We start from the raw sequence: 15,154 nt of genomic DNA, 5'->3' as shown, positions 1-15,154 counted from the left end.
ATTGTATTACTTGTATTGTAACACTTGAAATGTATTTGCTTACGATTGTAAGTCGCCCTGGATAAGGGCGTCTGCTAAGAAATAAATAATAATAATAATAATAATAATAATAAGATACAATGAGATACAATGTAAAGGCTTTTCTTTCTTTCTTTCTTTCTTTCTTTCTTTCTTTCTTTCTTTTTCTTTCTTTGGTGACTGCTATTTAGGTGTTTTTTGTAACAGCAAGGTCTATCCCTGTTCAAAATAATTGTAATGATTTTTTGATCAAGGTGAAGCATAACCCATTTGTATGTATTCATATTGGGAGAAAAATAACTTATAATCAGCAGCTGATTATTCAACTTTTTTCAGTTTTACTTTAAGAAAATAAAAAAGCATTCTCTCAGACAAAGTCTAGATGTTTATTTGATAATTTCACTGTTAAAAAACAAGACAATGACGTTTCGACCACTAGGTCTTTGTCAGATTGAATAAAATCATCAGAGAAATCACTTAAATAGAGCAACAAAGTATCAATTAGTTACATCACAATTAGAATGATAATATTTTCAATTAGTCAAATCACATCACATAATTAAAAAATAATACCATTATACATTTCACAATTATGACTCAAATTAAAAAACATCTCTTTAATAATTAAAAGCAGATAAGCAATAACAGAGGTCAGTTCATTTTCTATTAGTCAATTCATGTCACAATTACAACAAATAACTATTTTAAATGGTACAATTCACAATATTTAAAAGTTGAAATATTTCTCTAATGATTCGAAGCTGGTAAACAATGACAAAAAGCAGTTCATTGGGTCAATCCACATCACATAATTCGGACCTAATACGATTATCAATGATACGTTTTGCAGCTGTTTTTCCAAATGGTAACATCTCTTTAATATTTAAAAACGGACAAATCTGTTGTCATAATGTCACAATCAGAAAATAACAAAACAGGAGTACCAAGAAATATTCCCACCTCTGTCATTGAATTTTTATTTATTTTAATAGAGTATTTCTTAAGGTAGAGCATATTATAGAGACACATTTGTGGAGAGATTATACAGTGCATTTGTACTGCAATGATTCACACAGGTCAACAGCACCCATGTATCTTTCATTCCCTGGGTCATGCCTTCTCATAGTAGTCGAGTGCTTGTGGTATCTTGTTTCTGAGTTGATGAGCTGAACCCAAAATGGCAAAACCTTCTGCATGTTGATTCTTTGCAATTTTGGCAATTTTTTGTAGCTGAGCATAACACTGGTTGCCTCGTGAAGATGTATTTTGGATCTGTAACCCAATTTTATAATGTTTAATAGCATCAGGCTCTGATTTTTTGTAATAGTACTGGAACTTCCCAAAACAAAGCTGTAATCCCTGTATATCATCAAGCCAGGTAATTGGCATGTCAAATAACCTCTGATATATATCTTCTGCTTGTGATTACATTCTGCATACATTTGTGCCATCTCTAACTGAGGTTGAATTTTAGATAGCTTCATCTTAACAGCCTTTTCTAAGTGTACAATACTTAATTTAACAAATTGCTCAACCTCTGTGGGATCCTGATTCCACTGGCCCTGGAATTTACCAATGTTGGATCTGTAGGTAAGTCCTAATTGATAGTGTAGAGGATATGAATCAGGAGCTGCTTTCAATGACTCTTTTAATATCTCCAAGGATTTGTCTGGACAGCCATGGTTTCTGAAAAACCTTGCCACATATCCAGCAATACTGGGGCTTTGTGGTGACAGCCTCAGAGCTTGCTTCACTAGTTCCAGGGCTTCCTCATTTTGTTCATAAACCTGCAGTTTTGTTCACAGGTGTACCATGAGAACTGGGTTTTCTGGATCTAGCTCTAGAGCATGTATTAACTGTTTTAGTGCAACTGAGTCTTCAGCACAAACTGAAGGTCCAAACGTTTCAAGGCAGTACAGCACAATAGCATGATCAGCATTCCACTCCTTCTCATCTGGCTCTTCTTCAAGAGCCCTTTCAAAACATTCTTCTGCTATCTTATACTGTTTCTTGTCACAAAACTTCAAAAAGGACCATCACTTTTCCCCATACACAGCAGGAAGGAGGACACTGTAGCGGGAGGCTGTGGGGAACATCTTGGAAATGTCTTCCAGTTTCTCCAGGTAGCTCTCAGCTTGGGTCAACTTATGCATGTGATAGTACACCCAGGCAAAGTTTCCATAAGTAACAATGGTCAGCTTCTCAAATTCATCTTCATGGTCCTTCTTTGTTATCTCTTCAGCTTGTTCTAGATATTTCAGGGCTTCTGCATTAAAACATTGTAGGTGCAAGGTTATTGTAGAGTTTTCTCTTAGATTTTTCCAGGGAGAATTGTATATTTTCAAGAATCGTCATTTCCAAATCGTTAATTTTAATTTCTTCTTTTTTCAAACCCCATGTGAAGTTACACTCTAGTTGAAGCAGTTTGTCATGCAGGGTATTTTGTAAGCTGTAAATTATAAGATATCAAGATGATAATGAAATTCAATATTATGATTACATTCTTATCAAGTATTTGATAAGAGCTATATTGACATTCCTGTACAGAACCCATGTTCTGAAAGCTGCTTACACACTGAGGCCCCAGACAGACCTGCTAATATACATTTATAAAACTAAACTAATCAAAAACCCTGAGATGGAAATGTAGCCTGTGTCAAGCTGCAATGCTTTCTCTTTACAGTCGATAGCTTGTGGTTTTTCCTTTCTGAGTTGAAGAGCTGAACCCAAGACAGCCATTGGAGAATGTGTCTGTATTGATTCATCGGAGTCTTGCATTTAAAAAAAATCAGAGGTGTAGAAGAGAGAAATAGTAGTAAAAGAAATATTGGATTTGTACTTAGTAGAGATACTAGTATGAATGTAAATTACAAGATATTCAAAAAGACATCGAGTCAAAACATGTGTAATTGAATTTGAATTTATTTTAGTATTTCTTAAGGTACAGCATATTATAAGGACACATTTGTGAAAATTTAATACAGTAACACATCAGCACATTTTGTGAAATCAGCAGCTGGTTATTCAACATGTTTTTTTTTTTTTGGGGGGGGGGGGGGGGGGTTACTTTTATTTTCAGAAAATAAAAAAGTAATTCCCTCAGACAAAGTCCAGAAATGTATTTGACCATTTCAGCTTTAGAAAAAACCAAGACAATGACAAATCATCACAGAAGTCACTTAAATAGAGTAACAAAGTATCATTTAGTTATATCACAATTAGAATGATAACATTTTCAAAAAACCAAATCACATCACATAATTAAAAAATAATACCATTATTGATTATACATTTCACAATTATGAATCAAAACATCTCTTTAATAATTAAAAGCAAATAAGCAATAACGAAGGTCAGTTTATTTTTTTATGTCAATTCATATCACAATTACAACAAATAACTATTGAATTATATAATTCACACATTTTAAAAGCTGAAATATTTCTCTAATGATTCAAAGCTGGTAAACAGTGATGAAAATCAGTTCATTGGGTCAATTCACATCACATAATTAGGACATAGTTTAATTTTCAATTTTACGTTTTGCGGTTATTTATCCAAATAGTAACATCTCTTTAATATTTAAAAACAGATTAATTTGTTGTATGAATGTCACAACCAGAAACTAACCAAACAGGAAATACTAAGAAATATTCCCACCGCTGTCATTGCATTTTAATTTATTTTAGTACAGTATTTCTTAAGGTAGAGCATATTATAGGGACACACAGGTCAGAAACAGTACTCTTGTATCTTTCATTGCCTGGGTCAAGCTGCAATGCCTTCTCATAGTTGTCGAGTGCTTCCGGTAGCTCCTTTCTGAGTTGATGAGCTGAACCCAAAATGGCAAAACCTTCCGCATTACGTGGATTTCTTGCAATACGTCTTCTGGCAATTTTTTGTAGTTGAGCATAACACTGGTTGCCTCGTGAAGATGTATTTTGGATCTGTAACCCAATTTTGTAGTGTTTAATAGCATCAGGCTCTGATTTTTTGTAATGGAACTGGAAGCTCCCAAAACAAAAATGTATTGTTTGTATATCATCAAGCCAGGTGACTGGCATTTCAAATAATTTCTGATATATATCTTCTGCCTTCTTTATGTCTCCAGATTCTGCATACATGTGTGCCAGATCTACCTGATCTTGAATGCTTGATGGTTTCATCCTAACTGCTTTTTCAAAGTATAAAATGCTTAATTTCACAAATTTCTCAACCTCTGTGGGATCCTGATTCCACTGGCCCTGGAATTTACCAATTTTGGATTTGTAGGTAAGTCCTAATTGAGAGTGTAGATAATATGAATCAGGAGCTGCTTGCAATGCCTCTTTTAATATCTCCAAGGATTTGTCTGGACAGCCACATTTTCTGAAAAACCTTGCCGCATGTCTAATAATATAGGGGTTATTTGGTGACAGCCTCAGAGCTTGATTCACTAATTTCAGGGCTTCCTCATTTTGTTCATAAACGTGCAGTTTTATTCCCAGGTATACCATGAGAACTGAGTTTTCTGGATCTAGCTCTAGAGCGTGTTGTAACTGTTTTAGTGCAACTGAGTCTTCAGCACAAACTGAAGGTCCAAACGTTTCAAGGCGGTACAGCACAATGGCATAATCAGCATTCCACTCCTTCTCATCTGGCTCTTCTTCAAGAGCCCTTTCAAAACATTCTTTTGCTATCTTATAATGTTTCTCGTCACAAACCTTAAAAAAGGACCATCCCTTTTCCCCATACACAACAGGAAGGAGGACACTGTAGCGGGAGGCTGTGGGGAACGTCTTGCAAATGTCTTCCAGCTTCTCCAGGTAGCTCTGGGCTTTGGTGAGCTCAGCCATGTGATAGTACACCCAAGCAAAGTTTCCATAAGTGACAATGACCAGCTTCTCAAATTCATCTTCATGGTCCTTCTTTGCTATCTCTTCAGCTTGTTCTAGATATTTCAGGGCTTCTTCGTTAAAACCTTTCAGGTGCTTCACATAAGCATGGTAATTGTAGAGCTTTCCCTTATATTTGACCACAGAGAAGTCAATATTTTCATGTATCGTCATTTCCAAATGTTTCATCTTAATTTCTTCTTTTTTCAAACCCCATGTGAAGTGACACTCTAGTTGAAGCAGTTTGTCGTGCAGGGTATTTTGTGAGCTGTAAGAAATTACAAGATATCAAGATGATAATGAAATTCAATATTATGATTACATTTTCCAGAATAAATATGTATTTGATAATAACTATATTGACATTCCTGTACAGAACCAATGTGCTGAAAGCTGCTTACACACTGAGGCCCCAGACAGACCTGCTAATATACATTTATAAAACTAAACTAGTCAAAACCCTGAGATGGAAATGTACTCCAAACCCCTTAATTTACAAAAGTAATTTACACTAACATTAAAATGAAAAACACTTTTTGAAATGTAACTTCCTATAATTTTCTTTCATTTTCCTCTGATTTTGTTTTAGTGTACATACCTAAAGCACGCTTTGAAAAGGTTAGCAACATCCTGCAGTTATTAACTGAAAGAATAAATATTTGCTTTAAAAATGAAACATTGCTTTGGTATAGATCGGTGGGGGGGTTAAAAAAATCAATCCGTTAATGCTTTGAAACTGAGTCGATGAATCAGTAATGAACGCATTTCTCATTAAAATTCTTAATTGTCGCAGGTCACGTACATCCCTTCCTGTCTCAATTACTAGATATCGGAAACTTGTTAGTCAAAATGCATGTTAACGAGATTAAGAAAAATAAATGAATGGAAGCATAATTCGCTGTTATGGAAACTACAACCATACAGGGAGACAGCTCCCACCAGCTAGCAGCAGCCAAATGGAAATAAAAAATAATGGGAATATCTATTTTGTGTATAATTTGTAAACTTCATTTAAAATTGTGCATTTTGTCATCCAGAATGTACACATTTTTTAGAACACTTCACATATAAAATGCTGATTTACGATTATCTGGCGTGTGGGTAAAAAATGGACGGTACGGATTAAAAAAAAAAAAAAAAAAAAAAAAAACTTAAATCCCACTAGTCATTTACCCTCATTATTTTGACACAGCTTACTATATAAAACTCTTTTAATGTGCATTTTTGCTTGCCTCTTTGAATAAACTCAACATGATTAGAAGTAGCCACCGAACACTTACAGTATTATAAGAACATTTGATATGCATACAAATGTGTGAAAGTGTACATTGTACATTAAGTGTGGGGGAAGTCTGACAACATTATAAATACGTTTAGGCAAAATCCATGTCAATGATCTATTGCCTGTAAGGAAACTTTATTGTAGTATCTAGTATGCCGTTTTCTATACCAAGATATCATTATTTACTCTTAGGTTTTTATTTGTATAATTCAAATAAAATCTACAGTACAGGTCAGTTGTCATATAATGTACATATCCAGAGTTCATATAGGCTACAGTTGCATTGGTAATTTGTGTAACAATACATAGGTGCAAATAACGGTATATCATTTTAGCAATAGAACAAATGTTCCGTAAGGTTACAAATGATTAAAACAAGTGAATACATTTTATTTATAACCACAAGTATAGAAAAAGCTTAAATATTTTCATACCTACAAATATTGAATTATCTAGTAGTCTGTAAGAAAGGAACCCTCCTCTTGTACACTCTCTCTCTGTATTGTCGGCGTCACAGCCGCTACACTCTTTCTTTAATTAAAACCCTCCTTTTCCAAGTGCAAATGAACTCCTGATCAATTATGACAATTAACACAGATTTCCTTTTAAATTCCCACGCAAACAAAATAAATAGTCTCAAGAAGCACTGCTTGTTAAGATATTATTAACATTATTTTGTAAATCAACATAATTTTGGAAATCACATTAGCAAGATTATTTAATAACGAAATTTACGAACTTTTGAAAATCCTGCCATAAGCATACATTTAAATATTAAAAGAATACTTGCACACAATCCACCTTACAAACACACTCCAAACATACGTCAACATATTTTTATTTGAATTATTTTTGCCATATACGATAAATGCAATGGAACAATGTTACTCCATAATACATTTTGGAATCTAGAATGTGCTATGGCTTTCAAAAACACTTGAACATTATATTTCCCCAAATTAGTTAATAAAATAATAATATTAGTGCAAGCCTGGTAAGTTACTGCATTATTCTTGGAGGTCTCTGATGGGTTCTTAAATGAACACCAAAGAGCTTCACATAAGCAAGGGAATTGTAGAATTGTCCCTTATATTTTTGCAGGGAAATTCTATATCTTCAAGTAGCCTCGTTTCGAAATTATCAATATTAATGTCTTATTTTCTCATTTCCCACGTGAAGTGACACTGCAGTTCATTCAGTTTGTCTAGCAGGCTCTTTTCTGGATTTGAAATGCAAGAAAGGGAAATCCAAGGGCCACAGTTGGAGAATTACAGAACGTGGTTGCATCTTGGGGTTACCAAGTCTCCAAATCTACAATTAGACGCCACCTCCATGCCAATAGGCTATTTGGGAGGGTTGCCAGAAAAAACAAAAACCCTTTATTGAGAGCAACCAACAAACATAAGCGCCTGGAGTTTGCTAAACGGCATTGGCACTTCTATTGGAACCGGGTGCTATGGCAGATGAGATGAAAATAGAGCACTTTGGCCACGCACACCAGCGGTGGGTTTGGTGTCGAAAGAAGGATGCGTGTGCAGAAAAGAACCTCATACCTACTGTAAAATATGGAGGTAGATCTTTGATGTTATGGGGCTGTTTTGCTTCCACTGGTCCTGGGGCCCTTGTTAAGGTCAACGGCATCATGAACTACCCAGTACCAGGACATTTTAGCCAAAAACCTGGTTGCCTCTGCCAGGAGGCTGAAACTTGGCTGCAAGTGGATCTTCCAGCAAGACAATGACCCCAAGCACACATCAAAATCCACAAAGAAATGGTTAATTGACCACAGAATTAACATTTTGCAATGGTCATCTCAGTCTCCGGACTTGAACCCCATTGAAAACCTGTGCTTTCAATTGAAGAGGGCAGTCCATAAGCGCAGACCAAAGGATATCAAGGATCTGGAAAGATTCTGTATGGAGGAATGGTCTAAGATCCCTCCCAATGTGTTCTCCAATCTCATTAAACATTATAGAAAAAGACTCAGTGCTGTTATCCTTGCAAGGGGAGGGTGCACAAAGTACTGAAAACAAAGGGTGCCAATAATTGTGACACTAAATTTATAATTTGAGAAATGTGTAATTTTGGTTGATTCCATTGAATCATTAATAAACTCAAATATATTCCACATGTTGGAAAATTACAATAGCTCAGTACTGGTATTATTTATTTTATACAGTCTTTTTTGCTCATCTTTATCAAAGGTGCCAATAATTTTGGAGGTGACTGTATATATATACAGTATATACCTTTTTCAATTTATGTCAGTTTTTCATTAAGTATATGGAAAATGCAAAGCGGTATGTAATTCAATATGTTAAAGTAACATTATTCAGTAGTTTTCTTTCGACTTTATGAAATAAAATTAGTTCATTCTATTGGGTGATGCAAAACTTTTGACCATAGCTGTAAAGCAGTAAAGTGACTGAGAAACGTTTTTCCAGCAATAGTAAAAACCTGATGTAATTATTAAGATGTAGCACAGTTATAGTTCAAAACCTGCTTACGAATGGCAATTCCATAATAAAAATATATCCGTAGGCTTTAGCTAACGATTCTATGAATTTCACAAATGCATGCGTATCAATAATTATTTTAAAATAACTTACTGTATGCCTGTACTGATACTTCGATCTGTGAGAATAACACAACAGAACTGTCCTGAAATTGCTTTATTTTGTTTGTCTGATTACATTATTTAAGAAGCAAGCTAACCATTTTACATCCAACAAGTGGAAATCACATCTGTGTATTCATATTAGCATACTGTAATGTGACAAAAAACCATAACGAATTGATTCGTATTTCTATTCCTCATAACAAACAGTATCATATTCACTCATAGCAATCTCTGAAGTACTTACTCCATACTGTTGACTGGGGACAATCACAGCCGGGTAAAGTTGTCTTGCAATCAGGACACTGCAGGATGCAGGAAAACATGACAAAAACCCTTCTTAAATACTGTACCTGATGGCACTCGTGAGTTCAGTCTGGAACAATAGGTCCATAAAATATCGCTGTTGTAATCCAAATCAAAACGCAATAGATACGTGATTCTTATCATATCATTAAAAAAAATGATTGATGAACAAATTGAGCTTAAATGTACTTTGAACTGTGCCACGTTTTTAAAAATGGAGTAGTTGAAACCAACATGTGAAAAAGTTAAGAGCTAAGAAACTGGGACAGCAGTAAGGGGCCAGCCTGTCAAGCAATGTGAATCCAGTCATGCAATGTAAAGTGCATACTTTACAAAGTGAGCAGCACATAATTGTAAATACTTCCTTTGGAATCCTGTATGCCTTGGTTTGTTGATATATAATAGAACGATTATCCAGAACAATTAAGTTACCTGAACTTGGCTGGAACTGGAAAAATGAGACGATGTATGTGTTCAGTTTAACATGCGTATGATATATACAATAACGTCAAGATACTGTGAGAGATGAATACATGCAGATCAATACAGTGGGACATTTGTTGTCCAGTTTACCACACCTAGACCCTTTGCTTAAAAAAAAGATCATGTTATCCTTGAATAGACAACCGCCTCCTCTTCAGATATTGGAAAACGTTTGGAACGAGAAAGCAGAGCAGTGGCACCCCAAAATGTAATTAATTTTCTATAAATGCAGAATGACGAAAGTAGATCATATACTGCCTATTTTACCCCACTCGCTCACTACTGTAAATATATTTGTACCTCTAAATAGATAACAGTCTCCTCTCCAAGAATATACTGTATAATATATTTTAATCACTAATCGCTTCCCCAATTTCAGGGGTACTTCTAATATAACCAATGTCCTACCAAAGCATTCTGCAATGGCAACTGAACAGACTGGTACTACATTTAATGTTAATGCATACAATATAACAGAGGTGGCCAAAAGGTGGCTCCCGGGCAGTTCAAGTGCCGCTCCCAGTGAGATGCTGGGTGATGCACACTTTGTGACTCAAATGAACTGAAGAAAGAATAACACATGAAAAGAAGTTCAAATAAAACACAAGTTTATTATTTTTGTTCTCTGTATTCACCTGTGTTTATTTTTCATTCTTCTCTCCCCTTCTCTCTCTTCAGTTTCTTTGAGCTTGCTTGTTCACTACAAGAACATTTCGTACTTAATGACCTTTCGACAACAGATGTGCAGTTGAAAGTGAATTTCATAATTGACGTGCTTGCATTGAGCAAACCATCCACGAGTAAAAAGCTTTGATATTCAAGACAAAAGTATCATTCTTTGTGGAAAGCAGTTGAAATGTATCAAACTTAACTCAAGGTTGTAAGTATGTATCAAATCTGGTGAGATGTATTCAGATGGACATTCTAAAATAAAGAGTTAAACTGCATTCTTTCCCTTGGCTCTTTTTGTAATGCCCACATGCAATACATTTTTTAAAAATTTCAAGGATCTGAAATAAGAGTAGTCTAATGTCCCAAGCTATGTTGTACTGCTATTGTTTAATGTAGCATTAGTAACAGAGGATGCTCAATGCTGACACAACAATGAGGTTAAACAATTTGAATTTATTATAAAACCAATAGACAAAAAGAAGCAGAGGTAATACCCTTTATTAGACTAACTAATAATTAATCAAAAGCTTTCAAGACCTAATTTGAAGGTGAAAGTAAAAACAAGAAACTCTATGCAAAAGAAAACAATTCTTAAGCAAATGCAAGGCAATACCATATATTTGTATTATAACACCTGACTGTTAAACACATTTAAATTACAAAGTCAATATTAAATGTTAAAAATAATGGCTTAACACACATAATGAAAGCTTGGGGACACCAAATTCTCAATTCACTGCTGCAGCTGATTCTGTAAAGCCGTCTTTCTCTCTGCTGGACAATGAAGTCAGTGCCATGCCATCACATGTTTTATTATAACCCACAAATATCGAGTTTTTCATGTTGTGAGCAATGAAGAAGCAATGTGGGATGTGAAACTATTGATAGAACTGGGCCAGTTAGGTCAAGCAGATCCTTGTACAATACAAACACCCTTAATTCAAAGCTTTTCATCTCACATCACATGAGTGTGTGTGTGTATATATACATATGTGTGTGTGTGTGTGTGTGTGTATATATATATTTTCCCCCGCAGCTATATGTTTAACAGCTGTCTCCAGTTTCCTTCACATTGGACTCTTATAAGGAAACCTCCTGCATTTCAGAACGATTTCCACCAGCCTGCAATCCTAACTGGGGCTGACAGAACCCCCAATCACACTGGTTTCATCTTAGTCTGCTGCTGTCTATGTAAACCAAGTGATTTTTTAAAAGAAGCCCCTGAATCAATGTTTCTGATGTTTAGAAACTGAGGAAGAGGATACATTCTGTATCATATGCAGTACAGGAGTCATTCTGAGACACTTTAATTATGTGCAGTTAATTATTTAACTTCCCAGCATGTTAAGACATTATTCAGTGCTTAATGTTTTGTGATGCAGATTTTGATTAGTTATTTTGTTTCAGTTCCTGTCAATCCACTGTAATGTTTTTAAAACTAACAGCCATTGCAGCTAAAATAATTTTTTTTTTTTTCAATGAACAAGGAAGCATCAAAATAATCCTCAGTGAAAAACAAGCTTGAGCAGAACAGAAACTAAACTTATTGGTGAGAATGCCACCTAGGTTGGAAAGGAACCAACTTGGAACTCTGCCAGTTTCAGGTTTTGATAAATCGAAACATATGAGCTAGCATTTATAGGTCAATTAGCTAATAATAGGCTAACTTTTGCTAGGCAACACAGAGATTCTTGAATCCACCCTTGTCACATCAGTCAGGGTTCGAATCGCGTGTTTCATATATTGTGATGCACTATGGGTAGTTGCAATAACTAATAAATATTGTTATCACCAACATACGTGATAACATCTTGTCAATGGTTGCCATATGCAGAGGAGTGTCAATAAACTGTAAACTTGCACACTAACTTACTAATAACCTAGCTGACAGTTAAGGTGACAAATTAACTACTGTATATGAGTCTGAAAATAATAACATACAGGAGTTTTATTTATACGTTTATTATTTATGTAGTATTCACATTGTGTACATTTTATTAAAGAGGTAGTATGACTATAAAAATAATAATGATACTGTACCAAAAGTGTAAAAATGTTGTGCTCTAAAGAACATATCCAGTTACAAACTTTAAATTGTACATGACATGTTTTTGGTCTGTTTGTTTTTAAACCTTACTGTAAAATCATACATATGAGACCACTCAGCCGCTAGTCTAACCTACATCTTATTACTAAATACTGTTAAAAATAAATGAAATAAAGATATTGTTTAGGCACAAAAAAAAAACTTTCTAGTTTGCATGTTTAACAGAGCAGAATGCCTGGAAAATCCAACACTTTATGTTCGTAATAATGTAACTAACTGTAAAGATTTATGGCTTTTAGGAAAATACCGTCTCTAACGGACTCCTCCCCTATTGACTTTAGCAATTGTTTACAAAGCAGGTTAGGCAGAGCTGAAGCGAGTGTGTCACTGCCGCTCCCTTTCAATCCCACAATGCCACACTTAAAACAAAACCCAACATCATTATTTGGTTCAGAGTTCTCATTTACCACTTATAGTGTTGAATAGTGTTGAATAGCATTTGCTTCATTGTGTTTGCGAAAATGTTGGAAATCCCCATAAACTAGGTATAGGCTTGGCTTCTTATAGACCCTCGTATTTTGCATTGTAAATAATTTCTGGAATATTTAATCTGTCATTTCAATGCTTTGGTGCTCTGAGTACATTTTTGCAAGTTCCATATGAACTATAACTAGGCTTGCTACTTTTCGATATTGTGCTATTACACCGTGTAACAATTTTTTTTTTTTTTTTTTTGGTTCCTGGGTAGTAAGTGTTATTTCCTAATTGCTTATGCCTCAAAAGTATAGAAAATGGCTATTATTCCCCACAAACTTTGATTTTGTGACCAGGACAGTGATATTTTGAAATTTACCTATTTTCCAGAACATTCCAGATAGATTCAGTGCTGGGTGAAATAAATGTATTTTTGTAGGATGGTACAGAGGGGAAAAGAGAGCCATGAAGTTCACTATCCCAAGAATTTGGCGGGAACCCACTGACCACTCAAGCAACTGCTACTTCTGCATGGTGGACCCTTCCAAACGTCGGACTGGCAAGAATGCACCTGCTATCACGTATCCGGACCTTCCTTCATCCATCGCCCCGGTGCCACACTGACATGAGCTCCCCGTACCCACTCCTCCAGAGAGAGAGCAGCCGTCTTTAGAAGAGAGCAGCAAGTCAGAGAGCGAGGAAGACGTTGTAGATCCAGATGACAATTTCAGAGGTAGAGCTGAGGAGAGAAACCCATACTACCCCAACCAAAAAGACCTCAACGACTTGATTAGAGATCTTGGTCTCACCAAGTCCAATGCCGAGCTTTTGACGTCTAGGCTCAAGCAGTGGAACTTGTTGGATGAAAGTGTGCAAGTCCCAGATCAGAGGAAGCGTCACCAACCTTTTTCCAGCTTCTTCACCCGTCAAGATGGGCTCTGCTTCTGCCACAATGTGACCAGTCTGTTCGAGGCAATCGGAATCGCCTGTAACCAGAATGAGTGGCGCCTCTTCATTGACAGCTCATCCAGGAGCCTCAAAGCCGTGCTGCTCCATAATGGTAACAAGTACCCGTCTCTTACCCTGGCTCACTCGGTGCACCTCAAAGAGGATTACAACAGCATCAAGACCTTGCTGGACACCTTGAAGTATGATGAGTATGGCTGGGAGGTCATAGGAGACTTCAAAATGGTGGCATTCCTGATGGGTCTCCAAGGCGGTTTTACCAAGTTTCCCTGCTATCTTTGCCTTTGGGACAGCAGGGACACCAAGGCGCACTACCACAGGCGGGACTGGCCACAGCGGACCGAGTTCTCTGTGGGGAGGAACAACGTCAAGTGGGAGCCACTGGTAGACCCCCGGAAGGTGCTGATGCACCACTGCACATCAAATTGGGCCTTATGAAACAATTTGTCAGAGCTCTAGATAAGGAGTCGGCAGCCTTCAAGTACCTTCAAGACGTCTTCCCTAAGCTGTCTGAGGCAAAGGTCAAAGCCGCTGTCTTCGTCGGACCACAGATAAAGAAGATCCTGGAGTGCAATGAATTCCCCAAGAAGCTCACTAGTAAGGAGAAAGCGGCTTGGAACAGCTTTGTCGCAGTGGTTCGGGGCTTCCTGGGCAATCACAAGGCCGAAAACTATGTGGAGCTGGTTGAGACTCTGGTGAAGAACTACTGCACAATGGGCTATAGGATGTCCCTCAAAGTCCATATCCTTGATGCTCATCTTGATAAATTCAAGGAGAACATGGGAGCGTACTCGGAGGAGCAAGGCGAGCGCTTCCACCAGGATATACTGGACTTTGAACGCCGCTACCAAGGACAGTATAACGAGAACATGATGGGAGACTACATTTGGGGGCTGATTCGTGAAAGTGATTTACAGTATAATCGTAAATCTCAAAAAACTACTCACTTCTAAATCTTTTGTAGTCATTTTTGTATTACTTTAGTATAAATACATGTTAATTTGGATTCATATGTTTTTTTCTGACTTTATGTGAACGAAAAGACACAAATTCGCCCGTTTTCTCATTGGAAATAGGTAAATTTCAAAATATCACTGTCCTGGTCACAAAAGCAAAGTTTGTTGGGAATAATAGCCATTTTCTATACTTTTGAGGCATAAGCAATTAGGAAATAACACTTACTACCCAGGAACAAAAATTGTGTTACATAGTGTTATTAAAGATGATGGGAGTCAGAGTATAAACTGAACAAACCTTGTTTTATTCAGGCTCCTCTTTTTCCAGTTCCCCCTTTCATCCCCTAGATGGCGGTGTTGTAACATAACACAGTAATCCTATGTTAACTCAAAATATCCTAACACTACAATATTAATCAGTAAAGCTCGTTAAACGTCGAATTCCCAAAAAATATGAGT

At 36.3% G+C, this 15,154-nt stretch overlaps 1 protein-coding gene and 1 pseudogene across 1 annotated transcript; both read right to left on the bottom strand.

Moving 5' to 3' along the window:
• Window positions 1-1,128: 1,128 nt before the first annotated feature.
• LOC131740139 (interferon-induced protein with tetratricopeptide repeats 1B-like) lies at window positions 1,129-2,757 on the bottom strand (annotated as a pseudogene).
• A 941-nt stretch (window positions 2,758-3,698) lies between these two features.
• Window positions 3,699-5,066, bottom strand: LOC117973478 (interferon-induced protein with tetratricopeptide repeats 1B-like). Its single transcript, XM_034926042.2, has one exon. It carries the CDS (start codon window positions 5,064-5,066, stop codon window positions 3,699-3,701), a length of 1,368 nt encoding a protein of 455 aa, XP_034781933.2.
• Window positions 5,067-15,154: the final 10,088 nt, after the last annotated feature.

This window comes from Acipenser ruthenus, chromosome 13, assembly GCF_902713425.1.
Source record: "Acipenser ruthenus chromosome 13, fAciRut3.2 maternal haplotype, whole genome shotgun sequence".
Lineage (NCBI taxonomy): Eukaryota > Metazoa > Chordata > Actinopteri > Acipenseriformes > Acipenseridae > Acipenser > Acipenser ruthenus.
The sequence above is the reverse complement of the archived record's forward strand: the minus strand, read 5'-3'. Positions and strand labels throughout refer to the sequence as shown.